This window comes from Sinocyclocheilus rhinocerous, unplaced genomic scaffold (assembly GCF_001515625.1).
Source record: "Sinocyclocheilus rhinocerous isolate Xijiao unplaced genomic scaffold, SAMN03320098_v1.1 scaffold234, whole genome shotgun sequence".
NCBI lineage: Eukaryota > Metazoa > Chordata > Actinopteri > Cypriniformes > Cyprinidae > Sinocyclocheilus > Sinocyclocheilus rhinocerous.
This window is the reverse complement of record NW_015644337.1, coordinates 525946-545890: the sequence shown is the minus strand read 5'-3', so window position 1 is coordinate 545890 and position 19945 is coordinate 525946. Positions and strand designations below refer to the sequence as shown.

Genomic DNA, 19945 nt, shown 5'->3' with positions numbered 1-19945 from the left:
ATATATATATATATATATATACATATATATATATATTTGCTGTCAATTAAAAAAGAAGAAGAAGAATATTTATAGGATTTCTAAGATTTAAATTAGTAATTGTTATCTAAAAAAAATTAGATAAATAAATACATTTATTTACTTACTGTATAAATCATTTAAATAATATATGATTTTTTTTTGCATCACATGAATGATAGTGAGGTTTGTAACATTATAAATCACCATATTGTTAAAAAAACTAAGCACCACGGTAAAGCACCATGTTATTATTATTTTTATTTATTTATTTATAAACACTGAATAAACAATAGTTGTATATATAATTATTTGCATAACAGTAAAGTCGAGCAGTTATTTGTCATGAAAATAATATCACTTATGTTTACATTATACAAATCATTTTAAATAAGGTTCAACATTATAAAGTAACATTGTTATGTTGCATTTTTATATACACTTTTTTGCAATACTCAAAGCATTATAAATAAACTTAGACAAGGTAAAGCACCATATTATTATGATTATTATTATATGCTTATTTTCTATATATTCATTCATTTATAAATACTGTGTGAATAATATATGTATTATTTTTTACATTTCAGTAATGGCATTGAAGAAGACAACTGTTTCTGAGGAACTACATTGTTTGGTGGAAGAATACTGTTTTTATCCATATCATTACGCTTTATTTGCTGTTTTATTTTGTGAAACCTTACTACGTATATGGAATAACCATTTTATAAAAGCAATAAGCCCCGTGAAGCCGTGGTTTACACTGAATTTATAACAGCTAAGGGGGTTTTAGGCTCTCCGCTTCACGTCGTTCCAACACCCCTTAGCTGTTATAAATTCACTGTAAACCACGGCTTCTTGGGGCTTATTGCTTTAATATAAAACTGTTTTTATTGGTTGTTGTGAAATGTGACATTCTTAAAAGGTTTCATGAGATTCAACCCAGATGCGGGAAGGAGGCTCATTAATTTCTCATAAGCATTAGTCAAGACATGTAATGTTTAAAAAACGTTTGATTCTACAACCCTATTAACTCATGTACATCACAATTCACTGTACGTATACACTTATGAATAATGCACCACACCGTCTGCATTCACATCAGTTACAGTAGCAATTTATATCAATAAATTGCTGAACATTTCTCACAGCTGTTATAGCGAACAAGTAAATGTAATCAATCAACCGAACAGACAAGCTTGTGCATTGAAATTAGTGTGTAGCCAGTGTATGTCAGAGCTATTGGGAAAAAATGAGATCGTGCCTGTTTACTTTTTGGTTCCACTTGATGGATATTTGTGTAAGTGTAACAAGGCCATGCGGGCTGAGTGTCGTGCGTCTCTTTCCTCCGAGTAAGCATGCATGTGCAATCTGCCAACTGCTGTGTTGAAATCTGTCAGTGTCACTGTATAAAATGCTCCACGTTGCTTTAGCTCGTGTTTACTAGTAATGTGCTTTAATCAAATTCACCACGTTTTAATTTGGTTCATTTGTCTGTCTGACATATACCTGAATTAAATGGCAATATCGACAAAAGTAATGTGGTTGATTAGGTCAGCCTTTTGGTCATTCTGTTACATTTTGCACTTTGCGTGCATCGATAATTCCTTGTGTAGCAGAACTTGACTTATATCCCTCACATTTGGTACAGAAAATGTCTTTTAAAGGATAGTTTACCCAAAAACTGAAAGTTCTGTCAACATTCAAGTCATACAGGTTTGGAACGACATGAGGGTGTGTAAATGATAACTGAATATTCATTTTTGGGTGAACTATCACTTTGAGGTTTACACATAGGAAGAGGGCAATTTCAAGGTCATAACATCTGTGATTTGATTAACAGTTTGAGTCGTCCAGCTGTTCAGTTTTAGAATGACCTCTGTTACAATGTCTGATGAATAATCCCTAAATATGAGTTAGAGAAATATACACTATCGTTCAAAAGTTTAGGGTCAGTAAGATTTTTTTTTACGAATTAAAAATGTTATGCTTTTATTCAGCAAGGAAGCTTTAACTTAATCGAAAGTGACAATAAAGACATTTAAAATGTTGCAGATATTAATAACAGATTTCTGTTTCAAACAAATGCTGTTCACTTTTGTACTTTCATCAAATAATTTTTTTTTTTAAATCACGGTTTCCACAAAAATATGAAACTGTTTTCAACATTCATAATAATAATAAATGTTTCTTAAGCAGCAAATCAGCATATTAGAGTGGTTTCTGAAGGATCATGTGACACTGAAGACTGGAGTAATGATGCTAAAAATTGAGGTTTACACATAGGAAGAGGGCAATTTCAAGGTCATAACATCTGTGATTTGATTAACAGTTTGAGTCGTCCAGCTGTTCAGTTTTAGAATGACCTCTGTTACAATGTCTGATGAATAATCCCTAAATATGAGTTAGAGAAATATACACTATCGTTCAAAAGTTTAGGGTCAGTAAGATTTTTTTTTACGAATTAAAAATGTTATGCTTTTATTCAGCAAGGAAGCTTTAACTTAATCGAAAGTGACAATAAAGACATTTAAAATGTTGCAGATATTAATAACAGATTTCTGTTTCAAACAAATGCTGTTCACTTTTGTACTTTCATCAAATAATTTTTTTTTTTAAATCACGGTTTCCACAAAAATATGAAACTGTTTTCAACATTCATAATAATAATAAATGTTTCTTAAGCAGCAAATCAGCATATTAGAGTGGTTTCTGAAGGATCATGTGACACTGAAGACTGGAGTAATGATGCTAAAAATTCAGCTTTGCATCACAGGAATACATTACATTTTAAAATATATTAATATAGAAAACAGTTATTTTAAGTTCTAATAATATTTCACAATGTTACAGTTTTGATCAAATAAATGCAGCATTGGTGATCATAAGAGATTTCTTTTAAAAACATTAAACAAGTCTTTTGAACGTTAGTGTGGACAGTATATATGAAACATGTCATACAGGGTCGGTGCAGGAATAAAGTTATCTCTTCCACATGAGACCGTCAGATGAGGTGATACCATCAGGCCGTGAAGCATGACATACTAGGGGGGATTACAGAGGATTAAATGGTGTCTGGCTCATGAAACACGGTAAATTTGGTCAGCATGTTAAAAGTGGCATCTCCGCAGCACTCCGGACAGCTAAAGCCATTCAAAGACCTGAATCCCTTTAAAAACAGTGCTGAGTCTGACGGATAACCGCACGCGCCGATACGGATGTTGTTTAAGGATCGCTGCTTTGATATCACTGGATCTGAGACTCCGAGCGTGAAGGAAGATTGGGCGAGTTTTAAATGGAAGATGATACATGAAAGCTGAAATTATCCTCAGTTTTATGTCTGAGGTGTTTAAATCAACATTGGCGGCTTAAAACAAGCTTTAAAATCCAATAACGTAACTTTAAGGCCAGCGTTCATAGCATCTATTGCCTATTGACTTTTCATTTCAGGGATTATGTTCGACGCTCTGCAAAAATAAAGGCCAAAAAGGCACACACGTTAGGGGTCATTAATCCCCACGTTCTCCATTTGTTGAGAAAATTAGATTTTTTTTTTTCTACAGTGACCACCATCTGTTGGATGTGATTTGAGAGTGGTGGCTCTTAGGACAGCAGCTGGACAACCCGGTGAATCCCTGACTCAAAACGTGCATGCAACTCTAATGGCCTTTAACATTTCATACAAGAATAGTCCTCAATGGTTTGCTGTGTTAATGCTGACTTGACAACGGAACGAGTCTGACGTCTGGATTATGAAGTATTATGGCAATGTTGTTGCATGGATGAAACTGATCCGTTTACAACACCACACCTTTTTCTCTTCAGCTAAATTCCATGTGTGCCAATTACACAGTGTAAAAATATAAAAATGAATAACATCCATTGGAAATGTTTTACATCATGAAATGTAGAATGAAGGGTGGAGAATGGAGTCAGTCTCTGAGGTTTTCACATTTTAATAAATGATTTACAAAGACAAGCATTTTTGTCTTTGGAATAATGTGTTCCAATGAATCATTCACATTTTTTTAATGAAATTATATTTTTAATATCTAATAAAATGTTAGTGTAATGTCCTTAGGCAATTGCAGTAATAGCTGATTTTTAAATTCATTTAATTCAGCAATAATTTAATGTTATAGTTTAAAGAGGTACATTTATGTACTGACCACAATTTCCTGTGGATCAATTCTGTGTTATGAACGTTGCCAGAAAAATCATTTTAAAGCTAAATCTCTCAGTTGTCATTTTAACGAGACTTAAAGCAGCAAAACTATTGTAGTAACCGAAATAGTGGTTAAAAATGTTTTTGAAACTCATAGTATGTTTACCTGCACAAATTTTCGGCAGTCCGAATAAATCCAGTCTGAATTCAGATTCTGATTGAGTTCTATTTAAATCAACCCTATACTTTGCAGTCTGATTCACATTTCTGTTTATATGGCCAGTTCGTAAGACATAAATAAACATGAAGTTTGTAGAAGTAAAACATACTATATATAAACAGATACTGTATCTTAATATAAAAGCTCTCTGGTAAACCTATGCATCACTGCGCATGTGCACAAAATATTTACATCCAAAATATAGTCGTATTCAAGTGTTTACATACTTAGATTTGTCCTATTGATCAGATCAAGCTCAAACGGATCAATTAAGTGTTTACATGAAGATTTTAAAATCTGATTGAGCCACAATCCGATTGCTAAATGATTATTTGGGTGCATGTAAGCGTAGTAAATGTTTACTACTTTATTGTTTTGACTTCTTTCTGAGGTGCTTTAAGCCTCAATTATGTGGTTCAGCCACCCTTAAAATCCACCATCCCCTGTGATTGACACCCGTTTGTGTTTTCTTCCAACCAGGCAGTAGGCGACTGAGATGGGCGTTCATCTAGGCTGTCTCAGCGACACACTGTGGCTGCCGTTGCTGCTGCTGCTGTCTGTCCTCTGCGCCCCCCGCTGCCAGTGCCGTCCGTTCGGGATGGTTGAGCCCACCGTGAACGTGGCGGTGGTGTTCAGCGGCTCCGCCTACCAGATGGAGATCAAGGGGCGACTGAGCCGGGAGAACTTCCTGGACCTGCCGCTGGAGGTGAACCCCATCACTGTGCTGGTGAACAACACCAACCCGCGCACCCTACTGACGCGCATCTGCGACACGCTGGCTGCTAACAGGGTGCACGGGGTGGTCTTTGAAGATAACATTGGGTCCGAGGCCGTGGCGCAGATCCTAGACTTCATCTCCACGCAGACGGCCGTGCCCATAGTGGGCATCAGCGGGGGATCTGCCGTCGTCCTGCCTCACAAGGTCAGAGTCCAGCACCGTGCCAGTTTCTAAAGTCGCTTGACCTGGATAGTTCAACTCTGATTTCTGGGTGTTCATGCTGAGATAAGATTCCCTCAGAGTTCTTTCACGGTTCGCATCAAAGATTCGTAAGGGATAATGTACGCTGAGCAGCACAAATAAACCCTGACAGGGCCATCCAGACCCTGATGTGAAATGCAGAGTTCCTGAATAACCCTGAAGGGGGTTATTTTTGGCTAACTGTACATTATCAGGCTAATTACGCGGTTACCTACCAAGTAAATAAATAAATGCCCATAAAATATTGATTTGAGATGAAATTATATTATTTGAGAAGAAACAGAGTACAGTGTACTACAAGAAACATGAAACTAGCAAAGCTATATTGGAAACTAGGGGCAACGGTCTGATATACAGTTTAATGGTAATCATACAACAACATTTGATCGTAGAATGTAGAGAATGAACAATCAGAATCAGGTCATGTCTTACAAAATCATGTCTTACAAAAGGACTTTTGAGTTATTTGACATTTCATTCTTTCACGTTTCGTTACTTTTTGCATTCCTACAGCTCAAAACAGAAGAGCATAGTGCTAGCAACAATGTCATGGGTTCGATTCCCATGGAATGCATGAACTTCTAAAATGCATAAACACAATGTAAGTCACTAAAATGTTTGTGAAATGCAAACTTTCATCTAGCTCTGTTTCCGAAACTGTGCTACATTTGTCCCATCAACATGAGTAGCCTTCCTATAGCTCGAACAGAACAGCATGGTGCTGAAAACGGCAAGGTTTTGAGTTCAATTCCCAATAAATGCTTGCTCTTATACAATTAACATCATGATTACAATGTAAGTTGCTAAAAAAACAGTTCAGAAACTCCATAAATGTACTTTTCTGAAACTGTGGTATTTTTGTGTCATCAAAATGAGTAGCCTTCCTGTAGCTCAAACAGAATAGCATGGTTCTAACAATGGCAAGGTCATGGGTTCAATTCCCATGGAAAGCATGCACTTTTAAAATTAACACCTTAGTGTAAGTAACTAAAAACCATTTGTAAAATGCACAAATGCACTTTTGGGTCTGAAACTGCTGTATGTTTGTGTCATCAATGGGTAGTATTCCTGCTGGTCAAACAGAAGTGCATGGTGCTCATAACGCCAAGGTCATGGGTTTGATTGTGTAAAAGTTATGTAATGAGTACTACTGTGATAAAAGTGGTTTTTACTATGTTATTGAAACATTGTTGCACACCTGATAAAAACACTTTCATGCCAGCCAAACAAACCAATCTCTTGATGTCAAACAGATTTGGGTCCACACCAAAAGCTCTAGTGTGAAAGCAGTATTAATTGGAGAAGCTGGTTGATTTAATTGGCCATTATGAATTTTCCTATTCCATAAAAAGCTATTTAAGTGGGGCTTTGTTAATACAATACTCGTATGACTGAGCAGTATGAGTCCCTGATGAAAAGTAATGAAAAAGTCAAATTACGCACAAGCAGCAATCTCTCAGTTCTGAAATATCTTGGGACACAGCATTGAGTCCAGTGTTAATTTCCCGAAACCCTTGTATTTCAGCACAGCACTGGGGAAATAGTGGCTGATTAGAGAATCATCATGTTATCATTGTTTACAAGCTCTATTGATTTTCCCAGCCTGAATATAGTTTGCCATTGGGTTGGTTTTCCAAAGTTTTTTGTGCAGTAAAAATCATTAATGTTAATTTGCTTTATCTTTTATACATGATGCTTAGGAGTGGATAAATATGAAATTGATAATACCACAATGACAGACAATTTTTTTTTGCAGTTTTTTTCTGGCATGGACCTTACAGATTTTAGACTAGACAGATTGGAAATGTCGATTTTTAGTCAGCCTTTGCAATTTTGACATATTCAATAAGCGTCATGGTTTGTAGGCAGACCATAATAGAAAATTGCTGTGCACATATACTAAGTAAACTTTTGTACACACAACTTTACTGTATTATAATCTTAAAGTAATTTTCTAGCTGAAAGTCTAAAATAGGTGGTATTACCTTTAGTTATTTAGTTAGTTATTTGTGAAAGAGTCTGGAAATGGATGGATCATTAGAGAACTATTGTACATGAACAGTTTTAACGAAGGCCAGTCTTTCTCTAGATGTGCGTCACTGTGTTGTTCAGCCACTGAAGTGAAATAGAGATCAGCTGACCTTTGCTTCAGTTCCAAATGGAGCTGTGAGAGACAAAAGATGATTCCTGTCTGTTTTATTGCTTCGATGCAAATCACCATGAACAATGACACACAGCACAGTTCCAAAAATAAATATAGAAATATAATGTTTATTTAGGGCACAATATGAAGCCATAAAATGGACTGCTGACGTCTAGAGAGCTGAAACGGTTGCTTTGTGATTCTGTAGCAGTATGTCAGCATCTGACTGTATTTATATTCAAAACACTCGCTACACTAGAGCAGAATCCTCCTTTTTCTAATGCTAAATCCATATATCTGCATGGCTATGAAAATCTTTATTGCTAAGAGGCGGCAGCACGGCTAGTGGAAGAATATTGCAGGTTCAACTTTCAATAAATCTGTTACTGCATTTTTAACCAGACTAAACATTTTTTACATGTTACATATGTTCTTTACGATAGATAGAAAGAAAGAAAGAAAGAAAAAAAGAAAGAAGTAATTTTAGTAGATCTTAGCATCCAGTGTCGGGATCTGAGGATTACAGAATGGTTTGTGTTTAAAGTAATCATTCATATTGAAGCTGCAAATTTAACCTTGAAACATACCTTAAAGAGTCTTTTATTGCCAGTTGAGGTGCTATTTTTTGTGCATAATCATCTTAAACCTCATGCACGTAAAGAAGTTAAACAAATGGTAAAAAAATTGAAATTTGCTGAAAATTTACTCATCCTCCAAGATGTAGATGAGTTTGTTTCTTCATCAGAACAGATTTGGAGAAATTTAGCATCACATTACTTGCTCACCAATGGATCCTCTGCAGTGAATGGGTGCCGTCAGAATGAGAGTTCAGACTATTATTTCATAGCTCTTTTAAGTTTTAGGCTCTCACTGGCAGGCTGGCACAGCTGTACCCAGTGGACTGTTGACGGGCATCTCAGGTTCTGACCGATGAATGCCACCGTTACGCCAGATGGCTACCCTGCTGCCCATCTTTCCTGCATATACAGTAGCATGACAGAGAAATTCCATCAGTTTGCCTTGATGCAGATCAGTGGCCTAAACTGTCTCAGTCTGAGAACTACATCTGAAGTAAAAAGGATTGTGTTCTATGACTGCATTTTAGTGCCACTACTGTACAATCTACGCTTGTCAGTTTGTTTGTATCTGCTATGGGTGGTACAAAGTGAGTTTGATCTTTCAATGTCTGACTATACATTAAGCCATATTAATTGTTTTTGAAATGGTTTTTCTTTAGGGAGGAAGTGCTAAGTGTAAAAATATTGTTGTTCCTCTTGGGTTAGTGTTGTTGTTTTGGCAGTAGATGATGTTTATATGACAAGGGAAATGTGATATTGGTTCTCCTTGGTTGTTAAGTACATTGAGTTGCATTTAGCATAATGTCCCCTTTGATGTTACTTTCCTTTCAACCTTATTCTCAAAATAATATGATTTTAATCTCATAATAGTACAACTTTAGTCATGCGATTTTAACTTAATTCTCCAAACATAACAACTTTTTGTTATTCTCAAAATGTTATATTTGTTTTATTTTATTTGACACTAAAATGCCGTTGCAGTATTCTACACTTTTGTAGCATCTGGTCTAATTATAATATTAATCAAGGTTTCTCACACTGAAAATAGTTGTAATTTGACATTTCATGACCATTTTCCAAAAGTTGTTTTGTGTGTGTCTGTACCTTTAAGACGTCTGTGCATACAGTAGATGATTTCTATCATGATTGGCTAGCATCTTCTTGAAAGTCACTGCTTAAGATGAATCCGAGTCAGAAATGTAGTTTGCATTCATTTGTTACAGAAGTTTGGGTCATATTTAATAGTCTGTAATGAATAAGTGGCAGGCTGTCCACTAACACAAAGTTCCCAAACAAAATAATTCACATTTAAAACCATAAAACTCAGGATCTAATCGAACAAAACCAATGGCTAGACTGAAAGCACTCAAAACTGCAGGACAAGGTCACAATGACTTTAAGACACATTTCCTTTAATCAGTGGCTGATTAACAGAAATGAGCTGGCGTATGTAACCATAGTAATCTAAAATACTGCTGTGATAGTGTGGCCAGCTTAGGCACAGATAAATGCAAATGTACCACTTTCCCTAGGGCTTTTTGTAAAAAAAACAAAAACAAAAACATAAAAACAAAGACTCTGGTATTGATTAACTGATAGGCATCGTTCCAGGCAAGTCAGACGAGTTCTTTCACCTTCATCCATTTCCTGTTTATTAGACGTCTACTCCAGGAATAAGACATGGAAGGATATTAGTCTGGAAACCAACTTTGCTTGAGTGTTGCAAGTTTTCTGCAACACTCTTAAAAATAAAGGTTACAAATGGGAGTTTTCACAGCGATGCCATAGAAGAACTATATTTGGTTCCCCAAAGCACCTTTAAGAGTTCTTTCTTTCTTAGTGTGAAGAACATTTTAAAAATCCAAAGAACCTTTTTTCACTATAAAGAATCTTTTGTACAATGGAGATTCAAAGGTTCAATCAATGCCAATAAAAACCTTTATTTTTAAAAGTGTACATGACAACTGCAATGCATGCTTACTGCTTACTTTGCCAAACATGGTCATACGGCTATTTCGGTCATCTGTTACCTTGAAAAACAAAGGCAAAAATCTTTAGACATTCATGGCCATGCCTTTGATCCTACACAACAACCAGAATCCAATTTAGTCAACAAAAATTCATTTATTTGGGCTGTGTTGTTCTTGCGAGCCGCGTACAGAATCTAATCTTGTACGAAGCGAGCGTTCATACGTCAAGCGTACGATGAGAATGAAATCATTGTGTGTTTCCTCTCAGCAGTCAATCATGGATCAATGTGGCGCTTGTGCTGCTTCCAGACACCAGGAGATCCGGCGGACGCCGTTAACTGTTTTCAGGCATAAGGAAATAGAATGGCAAATGAACACCTCCTTTGCCAATATACCTTTATGATTTCTTCATAAGTTGTATCGGTTCATTTACTTTGCCTAGAAGCTCCTCGGAGACACCGAGCGAGAGATTCGCTTTATCTGGCCGTGTGCAGAGCCACAGGTCTTTGTGAGTTGAACACCGTGGACTCTCTATCTATCACACACATGGAGAGACACACAGAGAGAAGTTTCCTTTGGAGATAAAACGTACATAAGCAGCTAAGCTATTATATTTCTCGTTCGACTGGACCAGGACACCTATAGTTGAGGAATGAGCAGAGATAGCAAGAGAAAACCAAAGAGAAAGGGTGAAAAATGAGTGGGTATGTGTTAAAACATTAACTGCATATGGGCACTTCTTGCCTTGCGATTTTTGGAAATTAAAATAGTATAATTTGTCTGCTAGTGGATAGTCTACAAAACCAGTAGCAGGGGTATATTTGTCGCAATAGCCAACAGTTCATTGTAAGGGTCAAAATTATCGATTTTTCTTTTATGCCAAAAATCATTAGGATATTAAAGGGGTCATATGATGCGATTTCAAGTTTTCCTTTCTCTTTGAAGTGTTACAAGCTGATTGTGCATAGATAAGATCCCTGAAGTTGCAAAGACTAAAGTCTCTTCATTTTTGATTAGTAATATGCATTGCTTAGAACTTCATTTGGACAACTTTAAAGACGATTTTCTCAATATTTGGATTTTTTTTGCACCCTCAGATTCCAGATTTTCAAATAGTTGTATCTCGGCCAAATATTGTCCTATCCTAACAAACCATACATCAATGGAACACTTATTTAAATCTCAATTTCATACATGTTTCATACATATAAATCTCAATTTCATACTGGTTTTGTGGTCCAGGGTCACATATGTTCTCATTTGTTAACATTTTATGCATTATAGTTACCATAAACCATGAGCAATGTAATTTTACAGCATTTACTAACCTTACAATCGTTCATTGTTTGTTCACAGTAAACTTTTAATTAAATTAAATGACTGTTCAATGTCTCTTTAGTATTCCGGTCTGTAGATGTGGCTTAGGTACCTCCTTCAGTGCAAGTCTATTTTTTGCAACAGATGGAAATTGTAAGCCCAAGTTTTAGAAACACAACAGCACACCTCGCCTCAGCAATCCACGAGATGTCTGTGCCGAGTTACCTCCATAGCATGTAGAATTAGTATGAGACAGACACTGGCATGTTTACAGATAATGTGGAGAACATAACATTTAAGGTTTGTTGGGTAACGACATGCGCAAACTATGTTAACACATTAATATGGTGCAGGGTCTGTTGGTGAACTGATCAGTGTTTCTCTGCAGTGTCTGTAATCTTTGAGGGTGGTCATCTTTTCCAAAGCTTTGTGTTTAGATATAGCTCGTGATGTCAGCAAAAAGGGGAGGAGACAGTGTTTTCAAAAAAATGCATGCTCACACTCTTAGCCAATTACGCTGCATATGGGTGAGAGCAGAGAGACAGAAAGATTACTTTTAAGATGACATAAGCTTGACATAATCTCCACTGGCAATGTATTATTATCATTATCCAATACAGTCTGTTCTCCACTCAGAGGCGTTTCACATAAGAGCGATTTGGCACATTATGTTTTTTTCTCATTTGGTAAATTGTCTTTTGGTGAAGAGTAAATTAGCATTTATGTTTTTTAACATGAAACGATCTGAGTACACCTATTACAGCATCCAGCACCAAAGTGCATGAGTGTTTAAGACTCGCTTCTTGTGTGGATCAGCTGCAAAAATATATAAAAACAGCTGGATTATGAAATATTATTACAAGTAAAAATAACTGTTTTCCATTTGAATGTTTTTAAATGTAATTTATTCCTGCGATGCAAGGCTGAATTTCCAGCATCATTACTCCAGTCTTCAGTGTCACATGATCCTTCAGAAATCACTCTGATATGCTGATTTGCATTTATTATGATTTTGAAAACAGTTGTGCTGCGTTCTGTACACTGTCAACTTTCCATAAAGTACATGTTTGGCAAATTACAATAGCAATATACAATGTAAAAATATTATTAATAATCATAATAATCAACTTTATTTTTCTATAGCGCTGGTTGGCCTTTAAAAGTAGAAGCTCCAAGCACTTCACAAGAATATGACCAAATAGAACATGTAGAAACAATGCATTAATAAAACTGAAATACAGACAGAGACAAAACACCAAATAAAAACAAACTATGAACATTTCAACAAGTAGAAAAAACAAGAAGATTATAAAATAATCAGGTTATTTGAATACGTTTTACAAGAAAATACTTCAGTTGTTACATTTACTAGAATGAATGTTTTCTACACCAATTTTTTTCAGTGTAAAAGGCAGATTTTTGATTAAAAAGTGTAAATGTTTTCTTTCCAATTTTTTTCTCACACAACTGGTTCTTGATACATTTATGAAACAACATGAAACAACACTTGACCAAATGTCATGGTATTATACCTACAAGATACAAATAATTAGTTTTGGAAGTTGCATATTAAATACAATTTGTATAAAAATCTGTCAGAATCAATAACATTAAACAATCTACTGACAGCTTTGGATGTGTGGCACACTGTAGTCACTCAGTCAGGTTTCTTCTTATCTTTGAAATGAGACACTGCTGATAAGAAGCTTAATTAAGGTGATTTAAAAGTCTTCAGAACAGTATTCAAGGTGAACACTCAAAAAATGGAAGGACGCAGGGGTTTAACACAGATTCTTATATGATAAATATTGAGGTTGGGACCTCAATAGTTTGTGATGGGACCAGATTATAAATACCTAACCCATTATATTGCTCTAACCAATTTTTGGTGTCACACCTTGTACTTTTTTAAATGCAGTGGTCGTTCAATGACACAAGCATTCAAGCATTGTGATTTTTAGAGCAGTTAAAGGGGTCAGCGAACAGGTGGAATAAACGGAAATGTCTCCCGTTCCCAGCCTAATGAACAGGCTTACCCTACTTTCCCAATGCTTTTGTCTGAAGGACATCACTGTGTAATGCTGAAAGTCTCTCTCAGGAAGCGGTTCAATATGAAATCCTCTTCTGGTAGCAGTTGGCCTTCATCTACAAGATAAAAACTCGGTCAAGTTTAGATTCAATCCCCATATACTCTTTCTAAAATGATAAATGTTGTTTATGCACACTAAATACACCTATAGATCTGCTGTTTATCTGAGATTTTTGCAATCTTTCTCTTGTGAAGAAATCTTTTAGAATCAAATATCATGTCCAGGCAGTCAGATCTTTGACTATATAGACGTTTCTGCTCTCGACAGACGGCACCCCGGTTGGGAAACACTGTCTTAGATGATAGAAGTAAATGTGATCTTTGGACTGCAATATAGTTGCATTTATGTTCTTCAAATGCTTGTAATTTTACCTTATGATTCTCTGGGAACTGTACTGTAAATTTGGATGAAACCAAGCTTGGGGGAACTGATGTTATATTTTAAAATGATAAAATTGTTATGCATGGATGATTAAATATGCAACCGCAAAGTCAAAACACGTTTCACCTGAATAATATTGAAGAATGTGATTATGGGCTATAAACAATGACTTTTTAATTGCCATATAAAGATTTTATTGTAACCTCATTTGCAGAGTGTGCTTTATTTGTGCCACATTAAGCACAATTAAAGAACATTTATAAAACAAATAGTTATGGTTCTATAATTCAATTGGATGACCTGTACTCAGAGTTATTTTGAGCAGGCCATATAGAGAACACACATGTGACTGAATATCATTTGAATTCTATATTAATGCACCAAGTTATGGTGTTATTTACTTAGATGATGACGACGATGATTGTTATTATATTCAAATAAAATTACAGTTAATATAACATTAATATTTAGTAGTTAGCATGCTTTAGTAATATGTAATAGTTATTATATTTAAATATTTAAAGTTAATAACTAATAACAATAACGACAACAGCTAAAATAATATTATTAATAATATAATAAGTAGTAGTAGTAGTACATATAATTATATATAATATAAAATATGTTTTAAATTTAGCATACTATAATAATTTATCATTTATATGTAGTTATAATATATAATAATTATAACTAATGTTGTTATTTATTTAGATGATAATGGCAATGATGCTATAAATAAATAGTATAAAATTATAGTATAATATTTAATTTGTATGCTATAGCAATAAATAATAGTTGTTATATTTAAATATTTAATATACATTTATAATAATAACATTAATGACAATAATAATAGCAACAACAATAAATATTATCATTCATATTAGTAGTAGTAGGAGGAGTATTACATATAATTATAAAACCTTTGATATTATATAAATTAAAATAATTTATTATATATGTTTCTGACCTCCTCTGCTGTTAATAAAGCTTGCACATGGATCCGCACGTCTCACGTCTTGTCAGCCCCGTAACAATAACAATATATTCATATATTATATTAATAATATTATATAAAATAATAATAACATTAACATAATAATTATTATATTTACAAATGTTATTTTGAGCAGTCTATATGTAAAACCTATGAATGAATATTATTTAGATTCTATATTAATGCATCAAGTTATGCTGTTTATTCAGTTGATGATGATTATTATTTATATTATTATATATATTATTTGTATTAATATACAATTATATTCAATATAATATTAATATTAAGTAGTTAATATGCTGTAGTAATATAAGTTACTATACTTAATATAAATTTATAACATTAATAATAAAATAATTATTGGACATTATAGTAGTATAAAATATAATGTTTTCATATTTCATAAATTATAATAATTTAATATAAAGTAATGATTATAATAATAAAACATAATAGTTAACATTAAAATTTGTACACATTCAGACATACAGTATATAGCTTTTGCAAGCATATACACACAAAAAGCGATATATTTTAATGCAATAATATTTAAATGACACACAATTAATGTTTTTGGTTTTAACAGCTAGAAGCAATATGGAGAAATGACGTCAAGCTCTCACTTTGCTGTCTTTCTCGCAGGGTGACGGTTCTACCTTCCTTCAGCTGGGCTCTTCCATCGAGCAGCAGATCAATGGGATGTTCAAGATGATGGAGGAGTACAACTGGGACAGTTTTGTGGTGGTGACCAGCCTGTACCCAGGCTATGACACCTATGTGGACTACATCCGCTCCTTTATCGATACGTCTTACTTCCTCTGGGAGTTGCAGGACATCTTGACGTTTGACATGTCGGCCGACGGCATGAACGACCTCCGTGCCCGCCGGTTACTTCAGCAGATCGACGCGCAGGTGCTGCTGGTGTACTGCTCGCACGACGAGGCCCAGTACCTCTTCACCATAGCCAGGGAAGTGGGTTTGGTGGGTCCGGGGTATATCTGGTTTATCCCCAGCCTTGCAGTGGGAAACCCCAATATGCATCCTCCAGACAGCTTCCCCATTGGATTGATCAGTATTATCACCGATCGCTGGAAGATGAGCTTGAGAAACAGGGTCAGGGATGGTGTAGCCATCGTGGTGAAAGGAGTGGAGAGCTTCCGCAAGCAGAGAGGGTTTATTCCTGATGGACACATGGACTGTCTGAGTCCGGAGCGGCCATCCACCAATGACACTCTCTACAGGTGGGTGCTCACAGTTATTCTTTTGGTGCCGCTAGTGATGGAGATATTACCCTTGTAGTTAGGGATGTAACGATTAACCGCGAGCCACTCATTTTGTAAAAAAATAAATAAAAATAAATCGTGAATAGAATCGAATCGTGAAATCAAAATCGTGAATCGAATCGAATCGAATCGTGAGTTGAGTGAATCGTTACATCCCTACTTGTAGTGAGTTCACCCAAAAAATTAAATTCTGTCATCATGAACTCAATCTCATGCTGTTCCAAACCTGCATGACTTTCTTTGTTCTGTGAAATGTGAAAGAAGATATTCTGAAGAATCTTGGTAACCAGGTTTCAGTTGTAATGTATTTTTTTGCCCATACATTGTGTGGTTACCAACATTATTTAAAATATCTTTTTTTTTGTATGTGCTGCAGAAGAAATAAATGCATACAGGTTTGGAACGACATGAGGGAGAGTAAATTATGACAAAATGTTCATTTTTTTAGGTGAACTATCCCTTTAACCCTAAGGCAATGATATTACAATTCTGGCCGATAATGGTAATTATTGTCATGTTAAGGCTGATAACTTATAGATGGCTGATATAAAAATTCTATACTATTTTTTTCTGAATAAAATAATAATAATATCTAATAAAATTATTCATGTATGAATAATGATTAATTCAATAGTTAATAATAAATATATGATAATATTATAATAACATTGTATTTTAGTTTAACTGTTTTATGCTATTAAGTTATATATATATATATATTATAATATTAATCAAGTATATATATATATACACACATACATATAACTAATAATATTTTAATCATAAATAAGAGCACAAAAAACTACAATTAATTGTTTTGTCTGAATATAATAATAATAATAATAATAATATCTAATAAAATTATTCAAGTATAAATAGTGATTAATTTAATAATTAATTCATTATTAATCATAATTATTATTTAATAATAATATTAAATTGTATTTTAGTATAATTATTCCGTTACGCACACACACACACACACACACACACACATATATATATTTTAAGAATCAATATAATATACAGAATGGATATGAAAAATTTGTACACTTTTTTATAATTTATAACACATTTAACAGTGTTATTAAATTGTAAGTGTTTTTAAAGGGGTCATATGTAGTTGCTAAAAATAACATTATTTTGTGTATTTGGTGTAATGAAATGTGTTTATGTGGTTAAAGGTTAAAAAAACACATTATTTTCCACATACTGTACATTATTGTTTCTCCTCTATGCCCCGCCTTTCTGAAACGCGTCGATTTTTACAAAGCTCATCGGTCTGAAAAGCGAGGTGTGCTCTGATTGCCCAGCTATCCATTGCGTTGTGATTGGCCGAATACCTCAAGCGTGTGGCGGAAATGTTACGGCCCTTACCATATTGATAGTGATGTAGATATGTGGGGGTGTGTTAGAACGAGCCGTTTTAGGTAGGTGTGGCTGACTCTTAACTTTTATAAAGAATATCTCTTTGGATTTGAGACTTTAGTCTTTGCAACTTTACAGATCTTCTTTATGCACCAAGAGCTTGTAACACTCCAAAGGGAAAGGAAAAATTGAAATCGCATCATATGACCCCTTTGAAGATTAGCTTTTATGTGAGCGTTGGAAGATGGCTGAGGCAATCTAAATGTAAAAAAGGATACATTAACAAATAGTGGATACCAATAAATTAAAAATATTTAATATTGCCAGATAATTAATATGGTAAAGATAAATTGTGCATCCCTATTAAAAACAACGGTTGGAGTTTTGTCCTTATAATTGGTATTTTTGGCGTAACAAAGTCCTTTTCCGTAGTGCAAGGGGCTGTGGCCAATATACTAAAAGTCTATCAGAAATAGGTAACACAAATTAAGTAATAATACTTAAAGTCCATCAGAAATGAAATGAAATTTCAATGGACTATGATTTGGGATGCACTAATCCTAATACCTGCTCTAATGCCTAATACTATATAGTTCGGACACAATTTGGATACAGCCATGGTATGAGAGATTTTGGACAACAGATGGAGGATATTAGGGAAATCCACATGTACAAATGTGCTATGTTATTAAATCTGTGATAAGGTTACAAGAACCTTTGGATTTACCTGACCGAACAGGATCACCTAAGCAAAATTAAGGTGAATGGATATAAAGTGACAGGAAAGTTTGAACTTCTGCCAGCATTTTTCTGTAGCAGGGCCAAAAACCAGGGTGCTCACTTTGCTGCACATTGCCCAGTCTGTGCCATCCGGATTTAGATACAGGGATCAGAGCGAAGAAATAACGTGTGATGTGCCCTTTCTTGCCAGGGCTGCCCAAAAGAGCAATCTGGTGCCATCTGTGCCAGGGAACACAACAAATCCTATTTCGTCAGAAAATGTTTTAATCATCCAAAGGGGGCCAGAGTTTGAGCGGCCGAGGCAGAGAGAGGTGCTCAGTGTTTGGTGCAGCCCAAGGTCACTGGGTTATAAATCATGTGGGAGATCTGTAAATGTGTGTGCATTGCTGTAAAATACCACAAGTGGTTTTTATATCATTATCAAAGTAAGAGTTTACACTTTCTCATGTCATTCATTGTTCTAAATATTTTTGTTTTATTTTCCAGTTAAAATGTTTAAAAAAATTTAAACAATACACATGTGCGTTACTTGAAAACTAATTAGGAAGTCATGTTTTGTAGTGACAAAAATGACAAAAACACGTAAATGTAGTGATTTAGGTTCCAAAATGAAGTCATTTATGTTGTAAAATTGTAAAGTAGCTTCACATTTACCCATTGTGGAGAAAGCAATCCCATAATGCCATTACTACATGGTCAGTGGGAAAATAAATGCAAAATTGTGAATGAGGTGAGAGAACTTTTGATTATAAACAAACATATATGTAATTCAATACTGAGAATTATAAATAGTCCAGTCCCTGCTGAAAAAAAACATCAGCCTAAGCTGGTTTGCTGGTGTTAGCTGGTCTCCCAGCCTGGTCAGGTTGATCTGTTGGCAGGTTTTAGAGAGGTTTTGGACACTTTTCAACAGGTCAGGCTGGGAGCTGAACTGGCCTCTCGGGTAAACCACAGCTAACTAGCTTGGCCAGGCTGAAAGTCTGCTTTAAACCAGCTAAAACCAGCTAATGTTTAATTAAAAATGAACTCTTTTACCTAATATTTAAGAGCACAATGTAGTTTTGTGCTTAGAGTAATGCACCATTAGCTTAGCAACGTGCTAATGCCAAACTCAAAATCAGTTGTGACTCTCCGTCAAAGCACTATTTGAGAAAAAATCATGACAATTAGCATACCGTCTCAGAAAGCAGCTGTCTTTGAAGGCAGTGAGGCAACTTGCTAGTTTTTGCACATTAACTTAGCAACATGCTAATTCCAAATTCTATTAAAGGGGTGGTTGATTGCGATTTCACTTTTTTAACGTTAGTTAGTGTGTAATGTTGCTGTTTGAGCATAAACAATATCTGCAAAGTTACGAAGCTGAAAGTTCAATTCTTTTAAAATTCTGGCAGTTTAATGCCTACAAAAACAACTGGTAGGGACTACAACAAGTTACTTCTCGGGTTCGTGACATCACAAACCCAGATAAACCCCACCCTCGGGAAAAGGCAGCAAAGGGGGCGAGGCCATGCTGCGCTGCTTTAGAGAAAAGGAAGAGAAAACTAAGGGTGCACGTGAAAATCTATTCATATATGAATCGCGATTCTGTCTTCTAACGGATTAACTAACGGACTAACGGACTTCTAATGGATTCACAGGTTTCAAAATCAATGTTCAAAAGCAGCGGTTCTCAATACTGTTCCTCGCGTCCCC

General features: G+C 34.9%; 1 protein-coding gene across 1 annotated transcript in view; it reads left to right on the top strand.

Moving 5' to 3' along the window:
• The window catches only part of LOC107758122 (glutamate receptor ionotropic, NMDA 2C-like), a 76632-nt gene that overhangs the window by 22384 nt on the left and 34303 nt on the right, over positions 1-19945 (top strand). The window contains exons 2-3 of the mRNA XM_016575786.1: positions 4884-5325; positions 15504-16102. Coding sequence (XP_016431272.1) covers positions 4900-5325; positions 15504-16102 — 1025 coding nt within the window. The 5' untranslated portion in view covers positions 4884-4899. The remainder of the gene's footprint in view (positions 1-4883; positions 5326-15503; positions 16103-19945) is intronic.